The sequence below is a fragment of the Gossypium raimondii genome, chromosome 11 (genome assembly GCF_025698545.1).
Source record: "Gossypium raimondii isolate GPD5lz chromosome 11, ASM2569854v1, whole genome shotgun sequence".
Lineage (NCBI taxonomy): Eukaryota > Viridiplantae > Streptophyta > Magnoliopsida > Malvales > Malvaceae > Gossypium > Gossypium raimondii.
The window spans coordinates 49,004,728-49,019,625 of NC_068575.1; the positions used below are offsets into that span (position 1 = coordinate 49,004,728).

General features: G+C 33.2%; 3 protein-coding genes across 10 annotated transcripts; 2 read left to right on the forward strand and 1 right to left on the reverse strand.

The window, feature by feature from the left end:
• Positions 1–5,303: 5,303 nt before the first annotated feature.
• LOC105803403 (acetyl-CoA acetyltransferase, cytosolic 1) lies at positions 5,304–9,549 on the forward strand. The gene is made up of 14 exons (XM_012635562.2): positions 5,304–5,451; positions 6,059–6,118; positions 6,477–6,575; positions 6,682–6,855; positions 6,956–7,061; positions 7,137–7,275; positions 7,361–7,438; positions 7,517–7,582; positions 7,730–7,815; positions 8,139–8,238; positions 8,366–8,476; positions 8,561–8,602; positions 8,798–8,989; positions 9,208–9,549. The coding sequence occupies exons 2-13, from the start codon at positions 6,073–6,075 to the stop codon at positions 8,972–8,974; spliced, it is 1,224 nt and encodes a 407-aa protein (XP_012491016.1). The 5' UTR covers positions 5,304–5,451; positions 6,059–6,072; the 3' UTR covers positions 8,975–8,989; positions 9,208–9,549.
• A 309-nt stretch (positions 9,550–9,858) lies between these two features.
• Positions 9,859–11,994, forward strand: LOC105803404 (protein NOI4). Its single transcript, XM_012635564.2, has 3 exons — positions 9,859–10,055; positions 11,132–11,311; positions 11,615–11,994. The coding sequence occupies exons 1-3, from the start codon at positions 10,050–10,052 to the stop codon at positions 11,654–11,656; spliced, it is 228 nt and encodes a 75-aa protein (XP_012491018.1). The 5' UTR covers positions 9,859–10,049; the 3' UTR covers positions 11,657–11,994.
• A 66-nt stretch (positions 11,995–12,060) lies between these two features.
• On the reverse strand, positions 12,061–14,671 carry LOC105803401 (uncharacterized). 8 transcript variants are annotated; one of them, XM_052623262.1, is made up of 6 exons: positions 14,247–14,671; positions 13,491–13,793; positions 13,352–13,397; positions 12,983–13,223; positions 12,531–12,621; positions 12,061–12,390 (listed from the first exon to the last, which is right to left on the reverse strand). In XM_052623262.1, the coding sequence occupies exons 1-6, from the start codon at positions 14,598–14,600 to the stop codon at positions 12,193–12,195; spliced, it is 1,233 nt and encodes a 410-aa protein (XP_052479222.1). In that variant the 5' UTR covers positions 14,601–14,671; the 3' UTR covers positions 12,061–12,192. The 8 variants fall into 8 exon arrangements, with proteins under 8 accessions (XP_052479222.1, XP_052479223.1, XP_052479224.1 ...); XM_052623263.1 differs by having other exon boundaries at positions 12,061–12,279; positions 12,983–13,259; XM_052623264.1 differs by having other exon boundaries at positions 12,061–12,279; positions 12,531–12,594; positions 12,983–13,259; positions 14,247–14,670.
• Between the last annotated feature and the right edge of the window lie 227 nt (positions 14,672–14,898).

Genomic DNA, 14,898 nt, shown 5'->3' on the forward strand with positions numbered 1-14,898 from the left:
GAATGTGTCGGATTAGAAGATTTTACGTACACGAACATTTGTTGATTGTGTACACGAACATTTGTTGAGGTAAGTTTGTGTAACTAAATTGTTTATATTTATATCTTTGAATTGAATGATATATATGTGAAATGTATTATTGTCATGTATATGAAATTGATTACATATCCAACAAAGCCTGATAAAATGTCAAATCCTGTTTGAATAAATGTAATTCGATGGATACAAGATTTCCCGAATTGGTTGTGGTCCTGCATATGTTGGGGACACACCACGACTCGAAAGAGCTTCCCGTTAATGGCTCTTCAGAGCATCTCGATCAGTTGTGATCCTGCATGTGTTGTGGACACACCGCAGCTGTTATGAGCGTCCTGTTATATGGCTTTTTGTGAGCTTCTCAATAGGCTCTTCTTGAGCTTCCCGATAGGCTCTTTGTGAGCTTCTCGATATTGCTCGCTTGAACTTCCCGATATATGGCTATACAGAGCTCCTGTTATATGGCTCTTTGTGAGCTTCCCGATTAAAAAATCTTTGTGGGCTTCTTGATTTGGCTTTTATGAGCTTCCAGTTATAAAGCCTGGATAAGCTTCTCATTATATGACTCGTATGAGTTTCCCGTTATATGACTCGAGAGAGGGTTTCCCGATTATGTGTTTTAATGAGCACCCTCGAATATGAATTGACGGATTATAAATTGTAGACCTCGAGTGTACTACATGTATATCCATCGATATTTCAAATAAATTCAAAGAGCAAAATCCTGACATGAGAAAATATGAGTACGAAATGAATTATATGGTAAATCAATTAAATTCATGCTTACTCTGTTTTATTTTCCCATGTCCTATAGTAAATCGGAAACTCGTTGGATTTGAAGCTTGGCAGAGATCACTCACACTATCCATCGGTCCAATTCGGTATATATGGTAAATCAGTTATGGTTATAATGACATGTATAGGTTAATTGGTCAATATTGACATATGTATATTTTTTTATAATTAGCCATTGGTATGGCTCGTGATGAATATGTTTTAATTTATAATAGAAATTATGTCATGTTTGGTATGTGTTTGAAATGATTCATTTAAGCTAGTATATTTGATAAAATATGCATAAAGGTGAACTTGATATCTAGGTAAGTATAAGTATAAGATTGACATGATAATAAATTATCATTTGAGGTGCCTAAAGGCACATTGGTTGAATGTTTGTATTGCATTATGAATATGTAAAAATGTTGGTGTAGGTGGAAGACAAATTGGGTGAGAAATATGGCTTGGAAAATAGTTTATTTTCGTCCACACGGGTAGAGACACGGGCGTGTGTCTTAGTTGTGTGTGACACACGGCCTAGCACATGAGCGTGTGATCTGGCCGTGTGTCCCCTGAATCTTAAAAATTGAGAAACAGAATGCTTAGAATTGATCACACGGCCTGACACACGGGCGTGTGACTTGGCCGTGTGACCCATGCCAGAGAGTTACACGGCCTGAGACACTGGTGTGTCCCTCACACGGTCTGACCACACGGGCGTGTGTCCCCTAAACCTAGGTAAAATTTGGTATTTTCTGAGTACCCGGTTTAGTCCCGACCTGATTCTAATGTATATTTTGGGCCCCGAGGGCTCATATTAGAGACATTATGATTTATTTCTGGTATGAATGTTATAAGGCATGAATTTATCTGTTTATCTGTTTTGTAAATTCTGGGGATGCTCCGTAACCTTGTTCCGACGACAGATACGGGTTAGGAGTGTTACAATGCCGAATTTTCTTTTTCATTATAAAAAATGGTTAAATTTTAATTTGGGTTAATCTATTGTACTTGAATTTGATATTTAACCATTATTCTTTAACTTTTCATATAAATTAGTCTCTATATTTGTAGAATATTATTAATTAGTCTAAATAGTAATATCATTAACTTTTCTTTTAAAAGTATTTAGATTAAATTCTTGAACACTAAAGTTAGGGAATTAAATTCCAAATTTTCAATGTGCATAGAGACTTAAAGTCATGGTTGTCTGGACTGGATCAGTTGAACTGGGAACCGATTGAGGTACCGATCTGAAGAGAGGCATCAAATTAGTTGACCCGTGAACTGATACAAATTAGTTGAATTGAGCTAAAATTACTTGAACCTGTTTTTTATTATTTTTAATAATTTATTTAATTCAACAGCATAACTCACCAATCCAATTAAATTGATCCAGCTTATCAATTTGGCTACTAATCTAATTTCAAAAAGTCTTACTTAAAATATATTTTAATTTTTAAATTTTTATTTTATAATCTGATACAACATGTATTTTAAATAATCTTCTATCGGAGAAAGTGCGAATCGGGGTCAAACGAGAAAAAAAAAACCCCCCTCATTTTAATAATAATTCTTTATTTGTTTTAATTAAGGAATTTGTACAAGCAACGCCCTCTTTGTTTTCTAACATTGAATGGTCTTAATTTTAGTCTTTTCATTTTTTTTTATATTGGAACAGATGAAATCAGCAATGCAGTGAGTCAATAAAGGCTAACTTTAAATATCACACACTTAGTTTGAACCCTTTTTTTGTATCAAATGGCAGACTGCAACAAAAGTGTCTTACGTAATTTTGGATTGTGTACCCAAAAAAAATCCAAATTGCACATTAAATACGTTTAAATTAAAAGCATTCATGATAATATGATTTGTAAAAATAAAATAATAGATTATAGGTTGAGTTGAGTTGAAGATGAATTGCATGTATACCTACTCCAAGATTGGCAACAATCTCATCTTTGCTTGGACTTTTACCTACTTGTTGGACTCACAATTTAAGTCAATTTTGGCTTCAATACTCTTTTAATTGTTTTTTTTTTATTGGTTCCACTCTGTAAGGAACTTAAAGGTGTATTTTTTCAGCTCCCAACCCTCATTGCCAAATCCTCTTGTACCTGTCCTACTTAATAGGTTAGATTTGTTTTCATTTAGCAATAACTATTCGACCATATATATATTGACCCAATCGTTTGTAATTGATTTATTCTTTTTTATATGATTCACAATAAATGTATTAAATATGTTAAAACATATGTTTCAAAAATAAATATTATGTATGAGTTTGTGCCGCAAGTCTTACTTTATTCACTTAGTCAAAGTTGTGGATTTCATCTCTACCCTTTAAATTGATGCGAAAAGCATTTATTATTGTTATGTTAATTATGTAACAAAAATATGATTGTTATGAGAATGGTATTATGTTTCGTGATGGTAAGAGGAATAGGAACAGGATAGATGCCCAATCTTGAATCTATTCTAATACAAAGAAATTCAGTTTCTTTCTTTTTGGCACAAAACATGCAAAGGCCATGGGAAATTGGGAAACCATATTCTACGATTTGTTTTGCGTTGCCTGATTTGAGCTGCAATCTTTAAATTATAATAACAACATCGATATTGTCGCCTGCCAAATAAAACATGCTCAAGAATCTTTACGTTAGATCTAATCATTTTACACACAACATTAAAATAGATTAAAACTAACAAATACGACTCAAATTATTTATTTTTTACATTAAAATTGGTAGCAGCAGCGGCAATGACTTTGTGAGTGAGCCGGCGCAGCCCCGAATTGACCATTTTACTAAAATATAACTGACTTATTTGGGACGAGAATTTGTGAATTTTCAAACTCCGACGTCATTATTTTTCTTTATTTTACAATTTTGCCCATTTACCTCACCTACCCTTATCATTCAAATTTTCAACTAATTTATTTATTTTCTTTGTCTTCTTCGCGCTTGTGAGAGAATAATGCTTCGCTTTCCACTTTTAATTATTATTTCGATTATGTAAATTCATTATATGTATTTTTTAATAATAATTCTTTTAAAACTTCAAGCTTTTAAGATTTAAATACAATACTTAAAAGCTAGGAACGAAAAGATGAAACGGTTTTAGACTTCCTCATTACTTCATTACAAAACAATTTAGGATTAAAATGTAATTTTATTATCATATCATAAGTGAATGTTGAAATTTGCCCTTATACTCTATTTTGAATTATGTTTGTTATTATATTTTCAACATTTTGGTTTTAATTAAATATTATCGCTTAATATTGACTTTGATGATTTGAAAATAAAATTTAACAAGAAAATATTATTTTAAATATTTTATTTTAATAGTTAATAATGAATTAATTGTGACATATTAAAATTATAATAAATTAATTTATAATTTTATTTAATGAAAGAAAAACTTAAAAAGTAAAATTTATATATAGGAAAAAATAACTTTACTTTTTTTATAAATAATTGTTCTTTTTAATATTATAATAATTAGTTTATTATTTTTATTAAAATAAAATAGTAAATTTGAATAATATAATTCAATAATTAATGACAAATTTCAATCAAAGAAAAGTAAAATGGAAAATTTAGAATAAAATAAAAATATAGTCGTAAATTTATCTTTAGTTTAAAAATACGAAGACAAATATCAATCAAAATAAAGTATAATAGACAAATTTTAACTGAAAATAGGGTGGCAGATTTTCACATTAACCCACCAATAAAAGTATTCATTTCTATGTTGAGTTGGAACAAGATTTCATAGTTATCTATTATTTTGTGTTTACTATTTTGTATAAGTTAAAATACTTAATTTTGAGCTCAAATAAATTTTCATAGTTATTTATTATTTTGTATAAGTTAAAATTATTTAATTACAGTAAAGAAATTAACACGTGATAATTTTAATTTTAATTAGAAAATTAGAAAAATATACTCTCGTATACCGAATACAAATTGTGTTACTATATTTTCATATTTTTATATAACATATTTAAATAAAAACTAAAAACATTACTTAATATGAAAAATCTTGAGATTAAACCCGAAATTAATAAAGATCTGTATATAAATCCTCATTTATGAATTAATAAATATTTTTACAAATATATATTATATAATTATTTTCACTTATATTACGAACATAAGGAGAAATTAGGCATAAATGTTGATTTTAAAAATAATTAGGAAATAACTTTTTTAATTTAAAAAATAAATCGATTTGATTTAGAAGCAATGAAAAATGCTCATTGCAAGAAGAGAGGGGAAAGAATAATATTTTTTTCCCTAAATTTCGAATCTAATATAATAAAAATACGTATTATTTTCCATTTCGTAAAGAAAATTATTCTCATCGACATTCATTTTTTCCTGTGGCGAATAAAATAAAAAATAAATTCATGTGGATAGTGGATACAAGAGTCAATAAATTATTGCTTGTGGATTGATTTGTAAATAAACATTCTGCGGAGGAGGCACGTGCTCGACGGTAGTGCTTCTCCCTTCTATAAATACGTTAACTCAATTCAGTCAGTTCATCATTTCCCTCATTTCTGCTTCAATTTTTTTCAACGAAAATATCCACAGGTATTTCCACGGATTTCTACTTTCTCCAAATCCACAGGTATTTCCACAGATTCTACTTTCTCCTAATAATCTCGATCATTTTCTTGCTCCTCTCGAGACTTTTTTATTTTGATTTCTCTATGTTTTTTCATCTTGATCTTTTCAGTTTTCTGATTGAATTCATGTTTACATCAGATCTGTTTATCTTGAGAATTTATTGTTTATGCGGCATCTTTCTTTAAAGTAGTTTTTTTCTTGCGTTCGTAAGATTTTCACTCGGGTGGTACAGTGGAATTTTCTTTATGTTTTCTTTATAATATTTATGTATTTTGTTAATAAAAGAGTGTGATTCACAGTGAGAACTTTTTTCCTTTTAAGTTGTAAGATTTGGATAAGCCATATTTAAGTCGAATTTGTTTTGGGATTCCATTATTGAGCTTAAAATATTGAGTAAAATATATCTTCTTTTAAGATCAACCTTTTTGGGTTGTTATAAAATAAGTGACATTTTGTTTCTGACGTTAGTCCAAAGTTAGCTCATCCTTTTGATATGAAGTTTAAGAAGAAAATAAAAGCAAAAGTTTTATTAGAATTATGTTTTATTTCTGAGCAATTTTCAATACCCTTTTATGTTAGAATTAAGCAACAGTTTCTACTTCTTGCAGATCCATTTTCACCTATGGCTCCAGTAGCAGCAGCATCTTCAGATTCTATAAAGCCTAGAGGTATTAAATTTTCTATGAGTTGATGCATCTAGAAAGATTTGCATAGTTGGTAATTTCCATTACAGGATTATTATCTTATGCTTTTGAGTTTAAAAAATCCATGAGCGGATATATACCTTTATACGTTTACTTAACTAAATATGTTATAGCAATACTTGAATAACGATTTCCTTATTTATAGGTGGAAATATGTATGCATATTTTATCAATTTGCACAGCTAATAACCCTTTAGCATACAAAAAATAATTGAGATCATTGAGGACAGTAGTTTAGTTGTTTCACTTTCCACAGGATAACTAAAACTTTATATTCAACTTCCTTATGGTTTGATCAATGTTTGTTGTATATTTTGTGCAGATGTTTGTGTTGTTGGTGTTGCACGTACTCCAATGGGTGGATTTCTTGGCTCTCTGTCATCTTTATCTGCCACCAAGCTTGGTTCGATAGCCATAGAAGGTTTGACTGGAAAAATCTTTGTTTACTTGTCTGATAAGTTGGTCCATTTTTATATTTTTAGGATGCTCTTCCATTTTACTTAATTCCTATATACGTCAAATTGCAGCTGCTCTTAAAAGGGCAAATGTTAATCCATCACTTGTGCAAGAAGTTTTCTTTGGCAATGTACTCAGCGCGAATTTGGGACAGGCTCCAGCTAGACAGGCTGCGCTAGGTGCAGGAATTCCTAACTCGGTCATATGCACCACTGTTAACAAAGTTTGTGCATCTGGGATGAAAGGTCTGCACCTTACAGTTTAAGTATTATTGTTTTGAGGATCTTAGAGGAGTATTTCTAAAATGTGCGTTAATTCTTTTCCTTTTTGTTTGGGGCTTTGCAGCAACAATGCTTGCCGCACAGAGCATTCAGTTGGGCATTAATGATGTTGTTGTGGCTGGTGGCATGGAGAGCATGTCTAATGTACCTAAATATTTGGGAGAAGCAAGGTTAATACTGCTCTCCTTTTCATGGTTGCCTTGTTGTATTCAAGTTGTGATTTCTGATTAGTATTGGCAATGCAGGAAAGGATCTCGGCTTGGGCATGATACTCTTGTCGATGGAATGTTGAAAGATGGACTATGGGATGTTTATAGTGATTGTGGCATGGGCAGCTGTGCTGAATTATGTGCTGAGAAACATGTTATTACAAGGGAGGAGCAGGTACCATGGTCTCTCTAATTGGTCGCCTGAAGAACTTCCTTTTCCTGGATAGAACTTTGGACTTATTTCTTAATGATTTCTGCAGGATAACTTTGCTGTTCAAAGCTTTGAGCGTGGCATTGCTGCTCAACAGGGTGGAGCCTTTGCATGGGAAATTGCTCCGGTTGGGCATATTCTTAGTATTAAGTTTGTACATTTTGTTACATATATTATGTGTAAAACTAAATCTGCTATCACACAGGTTGAAGTTCCTGGGGGGAGGGGAAAGCCATCCATCATAGTCGACAAGGATGAAGGTCTAGGAAAGGTAAATCATAATTTAGAGCTATCCATCCCTTCAGACTTCGATTGCTTCCTGTTCTTTTCTTTTCCTTTCTTTAAATTGCCTAAATAAATTACATAGATATTAGACCTCTTGAGTAATAGCTAAATTCAAATATTGATATCATTTCAGTTTGATGCTGCAAAATTGAGGAAGCTGCGACCAAGTTTCAAGGATAATGGAGGCACTGTTACTGCTGGCAATGCCTCCAGTATAAGGTCATTTACTTGACATCTTTATTCATTTGTATGCTTAGGCCAAAATTACATTTATATCAAACCATAATCAGATTGGAAATGCTCAAGTAAAAACCTTACCTCTTGACTGAAATCATCTATAAACTTTTTGTTTACCCTATATTGGTAGCTTGTATCCCACTTCAATGAACCCATTATTTTATAGGCCTCTTCTTGAGGGTTGTGCAATCAGGCAATTGTCTGTTTGGTTGAAAATTAAGGAACGATTTTCAACTTGACCTCATAAGTCCTTCATGGACGTCATCTGGAGTTTGTAATTAAAGTGAAGTTGGTCTTATGAGCAGTGATGGTGCTGCTGCTTTAATCCTAGTCAGTGGAGAAAAGGCACTTAAGCTGGGATTGCAAGTGATTGCAAAGATTGCAGGATATGCAGATGCTGCGCAGGTGCTTTTCACAACTATTAATAAATTTTACGAAGTGTTCTAGAGAAACTGCCAAATCAGAAATCTTGAAATTTACTTTTGACGTTTAATTGATATACAACCTGATACTTACATGAGAAAGTTTACAGGCACCAGAGTTTTTCACAACAGCGCCAGCCCTTGCAATACCCAAAGCCATTTCAAATGCTGGCTTGGATGCTTCTCAAGTTGATTACTACGAAATCAATGAAGCCTTTGCTGTAAGATTCCATTTATTTTTCTAAAGGTATTAATTTCTTGCTGATGAAGTTAGCAGTTTTGAAACAATGCCCCATTCTCTGCAGGTTGTGGCTCTTGCAAATCAGAAACTGCTTGACCTTAATCCAGTGAGTTTTCTCTCTCTAAGGCATCTGCATTTGTATGTTCTAGTTTGAATATGTGAATTGATAGCATGAATTGCTAAAAGTGAGACAAAAATTACGTGATATTGTAAAATAGTTCTCTTTTTGCTGTTCCCCAGTCGGCTTTTGTCAGCAACAAAGTTGCTATTTCATTCTTAATTTTAAGTTTTTTCCCTGCAGGAGAAGGTTAATGTGAATGGTGGAGCTGTATCCTTGGGACATCCTTTGGGTTGCAGTGGAGCTCGTATCTTGGTCACACTTTTGGGGGTTTTGAAGCAGAAAAATGGGAAATACGGAGTTGGTGGTGTTTGCAATGGTGGTGGAGGTGCATCTGCACTCGTTGTAGAGCTTCTGTAAGCGGTTTTAAAGTAGGTAAGTCATCTCATGCATACCGAAATTAGTTGGTAAGGGATAGTTTTTAGATGTGAATTCTCATCTACAAAACTGCATAAATGAAGGAGCTTACAAGGAAATTTTGATACACGAGTTGGTTTATCAGAAGGGTATTAAAAAACTTTGGAACTCCTAGGATCAAAACATATCATTAATTATCTTGTCCAAAGATGTGACCATCTGCTGTTTGATTTCAGGTTCGATATTGTACGATGTTGCGACCATTTCTTTTTCGGGGGATAAATTCATGCTCTGCCAAAACACAGTTTGATGTTGTGCAATTTTTATTCCGCTCTCAAATAAGTTATGTAACGAATGGAATGTTTAATTAGGTTTGAGAAGAAATATATGTCCAATGTAGAGTTTGATTTTCCTTTTAAAGCTGTCTCTAGCATAGAGAATAAGGAAATCTTTATCATTGGATTCTCTGAACTTAGTTAACGTTGTGATTCAATTTAATGTTAGTAGCTAAAATGTTAGATTTTCTCTACTCCAATGGCAAAATTGGCAATGGAATTTGAATTTGTGGTTTTGTCCAATATTAGCATATTCAATTTCTGAAAAAGATTTTTTTTTTATATTTAGAAAATTAAATAAAGGTGTAAAAATAGATATGAGAAGGAAGAATGGTAAAAAGAAGCAAAGAAAATGGTCAGTTCAACAAACTAATTGAATCATGATTCCTGATTTTATTTGATTAGAAGCATTAATTTAGAATAAATTTAAAAACAAAAATTAAACTTAAATAAATAGCGTATACGCGATTTCGGTCGATCTTACCCCTGCGACTAATGCGGAGGCCTAAGCCTATTAATTCCCCATTTTCATAGTTGCAGAATTGTGGATGTTTTTTTCTTCTTTTCCCATATAAAAAGGTTAAATACCCATAGAGCCCACTTTCCTTTCTTTCTCTCTCTTTCATTAGAAAGAAAACCAAAGATCATCAAAGGAGAAGAGGAGGAGAGGAGAGGGGCAACCTTAAATACCGTACCCCAGCAACTCTCTCCATCGCAAACAAATCTCTCTTTTTCAATCTACCATGGCGGTAATTTCCCTTTTATTTTCCTTCTTTTATATCTATTTTTTTTCAGATTTGTCTTTCCTTTTTAAAGATCGATTTTTCTTTTTGTTTCACATTGTTCGTTTTAATTATATACTTTTTTTCCTAATCCTCCTCCTCTTGCCCAATGTTTGTAGTTGATAATTTTTCTATTTATTTATTTTCAGATGAATTTTGTTGAACTTTTTGTGATGGAGTGAATGCGATTCACGATTTCGATCATACCAAAAATATATTGTTATTTATTATTTGTATTTCCTTTCTCAGCATTTATTTTTATAGATTACGCTTCTAATTTATCTATAAGTTTCATTTGGAAAAAAAAACAAAGTTCTAATGCGTTTTACTGTTTGTTCTTATTTATTAATATCTATTTAATATATGATAAAAGAAGCATATGAATTCATTTCCTAATTTTCAAATTTTGACATTCAAAGGAATTCGATAGATAATTTTATCAAATTTTCTTTTTCGATCTTTCTTATGGATCTGCTACACACTTGATTTCACTTATTGCGTGCCATCTAAGATTCGTCTAAAAGTAGTAACATTTTTTTATTCAACTTGTTGCAATGTGCCTTAATTGGCGTTTTGGTATTGCTGATTTTTGTCTGTATAGCCATTGTTTGTTATGATATGTATATGTACATATCATAAAATGTTAATGTTAAGCAATAATTATTCGCACTTACATTTTTTTCTTCCTTTTCTTATTTGTTGCCTTTTTGCGAAATTATTTCTTATACCTATTTGTTTATCCTTTTCTTTTGTATATGCATTTCGTAAAAATCCTAATCAATCTTTTTATAGCGAATCATGTGCGTTCTGCATTTTCTTTTATTCGCCCATTGCTTACAAGTAATAGTATAGTTATTTGTATTTCTAATCTATACATGCCAAAGTCATGACCAGCTGTATTTTATTATGTTCTTTTTCTTGAATGGAGAAATATCATCATTTGAGATCTAAGTAGGTTGAATCGTTTCATGAATGTATCAATTTGTGGCAAGTTTCTTTGAGATGATATATCTCCCCCTTAAATAAGCAGTCATGGCATACAGGATAAGGGTCGACCATTGCCAAAATTTGGTGAATGGGATGTCAATGACCCATCATCAGCTGAGGGCTTTACAGTTATCTTCAACAAGGCTCGAAATGAGAAAAAGACGGGTGGAAAGATTGAGTCGCCAGGGGCCAATGACCCTGCATGCAAGCAAGAGGCTGTCGCTGCAAAGCCACAAGTAAGTAATAATCCTGCGTATGCCTAATTTTGTTTGTAGCTATATAAAAATTCCTCATGTTTTACCTTGTTCACCCTTTGAAGCAAGCATTACATTTCTGTCGTAAATATCTTTCTGGTTATATAAAAAGCATTGTCTTGACAACTTTGTTTCCAGTCTGGAACTGTTTGATCAAGGGCAAATATGCATGTCGAACCCTTTCGTTCTCAATCACTTTCAGATTCAATGGTCTTGTATTGTTTCATTATGTTTATAGATTCACAATATTGATTTTTATTATGTTGATGGTCTGAAATACCGCAGAAAAAATGGTTATGCTGCGTACAAGCTACTCATGCAGACTAAAGAGATGGCTCTTACGTTGTTAAGAGCTACCAAGAGAGTATATTATTATATATCTACATAAAGCCCTTACCCCCTTTCAAAACAATCCAGAAGACCGGAGCCCGTATCGGAAGCTATGATGGGTCATGATGGAATCGTTTTTGTTTGCAACAAACTCGGGCTCAGGGATGAGAAAATAATGTTGTTTTTATGTTTATGTGATGCTGGTAGCTTGTTATTGCAGTTTTTGATGCCTTGTCCATATATATATTATGTCATGTGTTGAACACTTTTGTTTATGACATTTATATGCTATATGATAGCTTTATATTATATTATATGAAACCCTTTCAATTTTATCGGTTGTTTAATTAAAATTGATTGCTGGGATTCAATTGGATGCAAGTCTGAAAATAACAGCGATATAAACAACTGCAATTGAAATCTCTCATTTGCATAACTCAAAATGACCCAAGTTAGCGGTAGTTTCCCTTGTTCCTTCCTATACAACATATGAACATTGTATAACAGACCTTCATCTAATATGCAAAATTAACTTACAGTTGCAAATAGTTGGGGATGCTAGAAATACTCGTCTCCTCCGTGCATAGCTTCTTGTAAAGTCTCTTTTGATGATCGGTAAACTGCAAAAATAAATCCCTTAATTCCTTTGCTTTCTTGTATTCCTCAGTCCCAGAACAAACCACTTTCAATTCACTGCTAAACCCACCCTCCCTTCTGTTCAGTAATTTGTTCTGTACATTGCCAATGCTTATAAAGTGTCAACAAGCATGGAGGTCGAAATGATCTAAAGTTATATGTGGTTGTGCATCTACATCTTTGAATCTTCCATTCTCTGTGAAAAATAGAATTAGTACAATTGCATGGGACTTACCGGGGATTTAAGCATCAAGGTCCAATGATCATTCAATGACAGTTTTTCAGTGGCTACCAATGGTCTGCAGGCAGTGATACGAAAGGATGATCTGAGAACAAATATTATGTATAATAATCCAAAAAAAACAAAGCTATAACAGAGCTCAGCTTGAAGGTAACCAAATTGTGTAAAAAGGTAGCAGAAGGGTGACAAAAGAACAAAATTGACTATCTAATTAGTAATTACCATCTGAATGTACTATGTCAATCTGATTACGGAGAATAGGAATAGAGGGACCAAAAGTGCAAGCTATGAATAAATGTGCCAACAACCAACGACAAAAATGACGATGGGCCGGGTTAACAGTAGCACAAACAAGATTATAGAATCACTAGTTAATGAAAGTAATTTTGAGGTCATAATGCTATAAAGGCAACACAGCCATATAATACGCCTATGTTACAACTTACCTTCCATTTGAGGATACAGTGAATTGATTAGGACTCTGCAAAAAACCAAACAGCTGTTCAACATCTTTCTTGCAATCCATCATAATGACACCATTGGTGTATGGCTCCCATGGTAAACTCGGGAAAATATATACTTGCGTTGATATTGAAGTTTGTTCATGAATGAACCTGGAAACCGCTGACGAGGATAAATCTTTTTCAAGATTCTGAACTAGAATTACGTAAAGCCTTTTATCGCCTCCTACATCAGTATCCTGTCTATTGTCACAAGTCCCTCCTATAACGGTAGCACGCAAAACTCCCTTACTACACACAATGAAATGTATCGATTTAAATTGAGCGTTTATAGAAACAAAGATATGGACAAACCTTGGGGTGGCCACACTTCACTCAAAGACCGCTGAGCATACTTTCCCTATGAATAGGCAAACATAACAGCAGTTATCTCCCTACTGCTATATGCTTAGAAAAAAAGAAACTCTAGAACATCACAAACAAAGGATGGTACCTGTCTCAAACTACCGGAAAGTGGGCGACCATTGGTTTCTCTAAGTCGAGCAACAATATTGCAGACAAGGTCATCACTGGTAGTGCCGGGAACAAAGTCAGGTAAGGCTTTCACTATGTTTTGCATCGATATCTCCATGAAATATATAAGTTTCGGGTGTAACTCGGAATCCTGGAGAAGGCATATATCTGCAACCCCCTTGTTTGCCAAATTCCCAACATTAGGACCATGCAGCCAAAAGAGCAGGAAGATGCACTCACATTCTTCTTGGCCATTTAAATTAGAGTGCTTCTTACGCAGAACCTGACAAAAAAGATGGCCCATTTTCTGAATAGAAATAAGAACTCAACCATGATATTTATATAAAATAAAGTAGATAAGCATAAACCAAGTATTCTTCAGCACAAAAAAAGGGTGTCTGTCAAATGGCAATACAAAAGCATAATATTTATAAAAATCAACAATAACAATTCTAAAGCTAAAATAGGAAGCAACACTAAAATGAAAGTCTTTTAACAGTTTCATTTCATCAAAAGTAAATATCAAATGTGTTACATAATGGTTTTAAACCTCTTTAGTAATGAAACTATAACTTAGATGCACCTTTATTTTCCCATCAAATTTTACCAACAAAAATGTATAAAATAATAACAATGGAGCATTTTTTTTTCTTTTAAATGAACAAAAAATGAAAATGAAATATTATATATGTGTGTGCACGCATAGTTTGAACCAAAGGAAAAGAGTTGTACGGACATCGTCGACAATGGCATCGTAAAAGAGAACTTCGCCGGCGGCGAAAGAATCCGAAGCACAAACGCGCATGCCTTTGACGACCTTGGAGCAATTAGGATCCTGAAGTTGGGCGGAGACCTTACGAAACCTCCCCAAAAAATCGTGAAGCTCGTCCACCGACTTAAAATTATCGGCCAGGAAAACGTTGTCTGATTCGGCGGGGAATTCGTCGTACTTGACTCTCAGCTTTTCACTTCTCTCGCCCTCTAACAATAACTGAACACTGTACCAGGCGTCGTCCGGGTACGAACGGAACTCCGTGTCGTAGCCGTCCTCCGCCGTGACTAAGGAGTGACTGTCGCCGGAATGCGACATTACTGACGGTGTGTCTTTCACTTTCCTCTTCTGCAATTTGAAAGATGTTGGGACTTTTGTTTGGTTTTGGATTTTTGTGGAGGAAAAGGGACACAGAGAAAAAAAATGCTTAATTCCAACCGACGTCCCTAAATTATGACCAAAATTTTAAATTAGTTACTAGACTTCAAATTGTTTTTAATTGAATGATGGCAAAGTATTAAATTTGTATTTAACCATTAACTTAAGTGTTAAATATTAATTACAATCAACATGTGACCATATTTTAAACGTGCCTTTGGATTAGATATTCAAACTG

Excerpts from the sequence above, each read along its gene's own strand:
- LOC105803403 (XM_012635562.2), top strand. The coding sequence starts at position 6,073 with ATGGCTCCAGTAGCAGCAGCATCTTCAGATTCTATAAAGCCTAGAG. Across the intron at positions 6,576-6,681 it reads TGGTTCGATAGCCATAGAAG|CTGCTCTTAAAAGGGCAAAT; the intron begins GTTTGACTGGAA and ends GTCAAATTGCAG. Across the intron at positions 7,062-7,136 it reads AAATATTTGGGAGAAGCAAG|GAAAGGATCTCGGCTTGGGC; the intron begins GTTAATACTGCT and ends TTGGCAATGCAG.
- LOC105803404 (XM_012635564.2), top strand. Across the intron at positions 11,312-11,614 it reads CTGTCGCTGCAAAGCCACAA|AAAAAATGGTTATGCTGCGT; the intron begins GTAAGTAATAAT and ends GAAATACCGCAG.
- LOC105803401 (XM_012635557.2), bottom strand. The coding sequence starts at position 14,600 with ATGTCGCATTCCGGCGACAGTCACTCCTTAGTCACGGCGGAGGACGGC. Across the intron at positions 12,622-12,982 it reads ACTGTATCCTCAAATGGAAG|ATCATCCTTTCGTATCACTG; the intron begins GTAAGTTGTAAC and ends ATTTGTTCTCAG. Across the intron at positions 12,391-12,530 it reads CCTTGATGCTTAAATCCCCG|AACAAATTACTGAACAGAAG; the intron begins GTAAGTCCCATG and ends GGCAATGTACAG.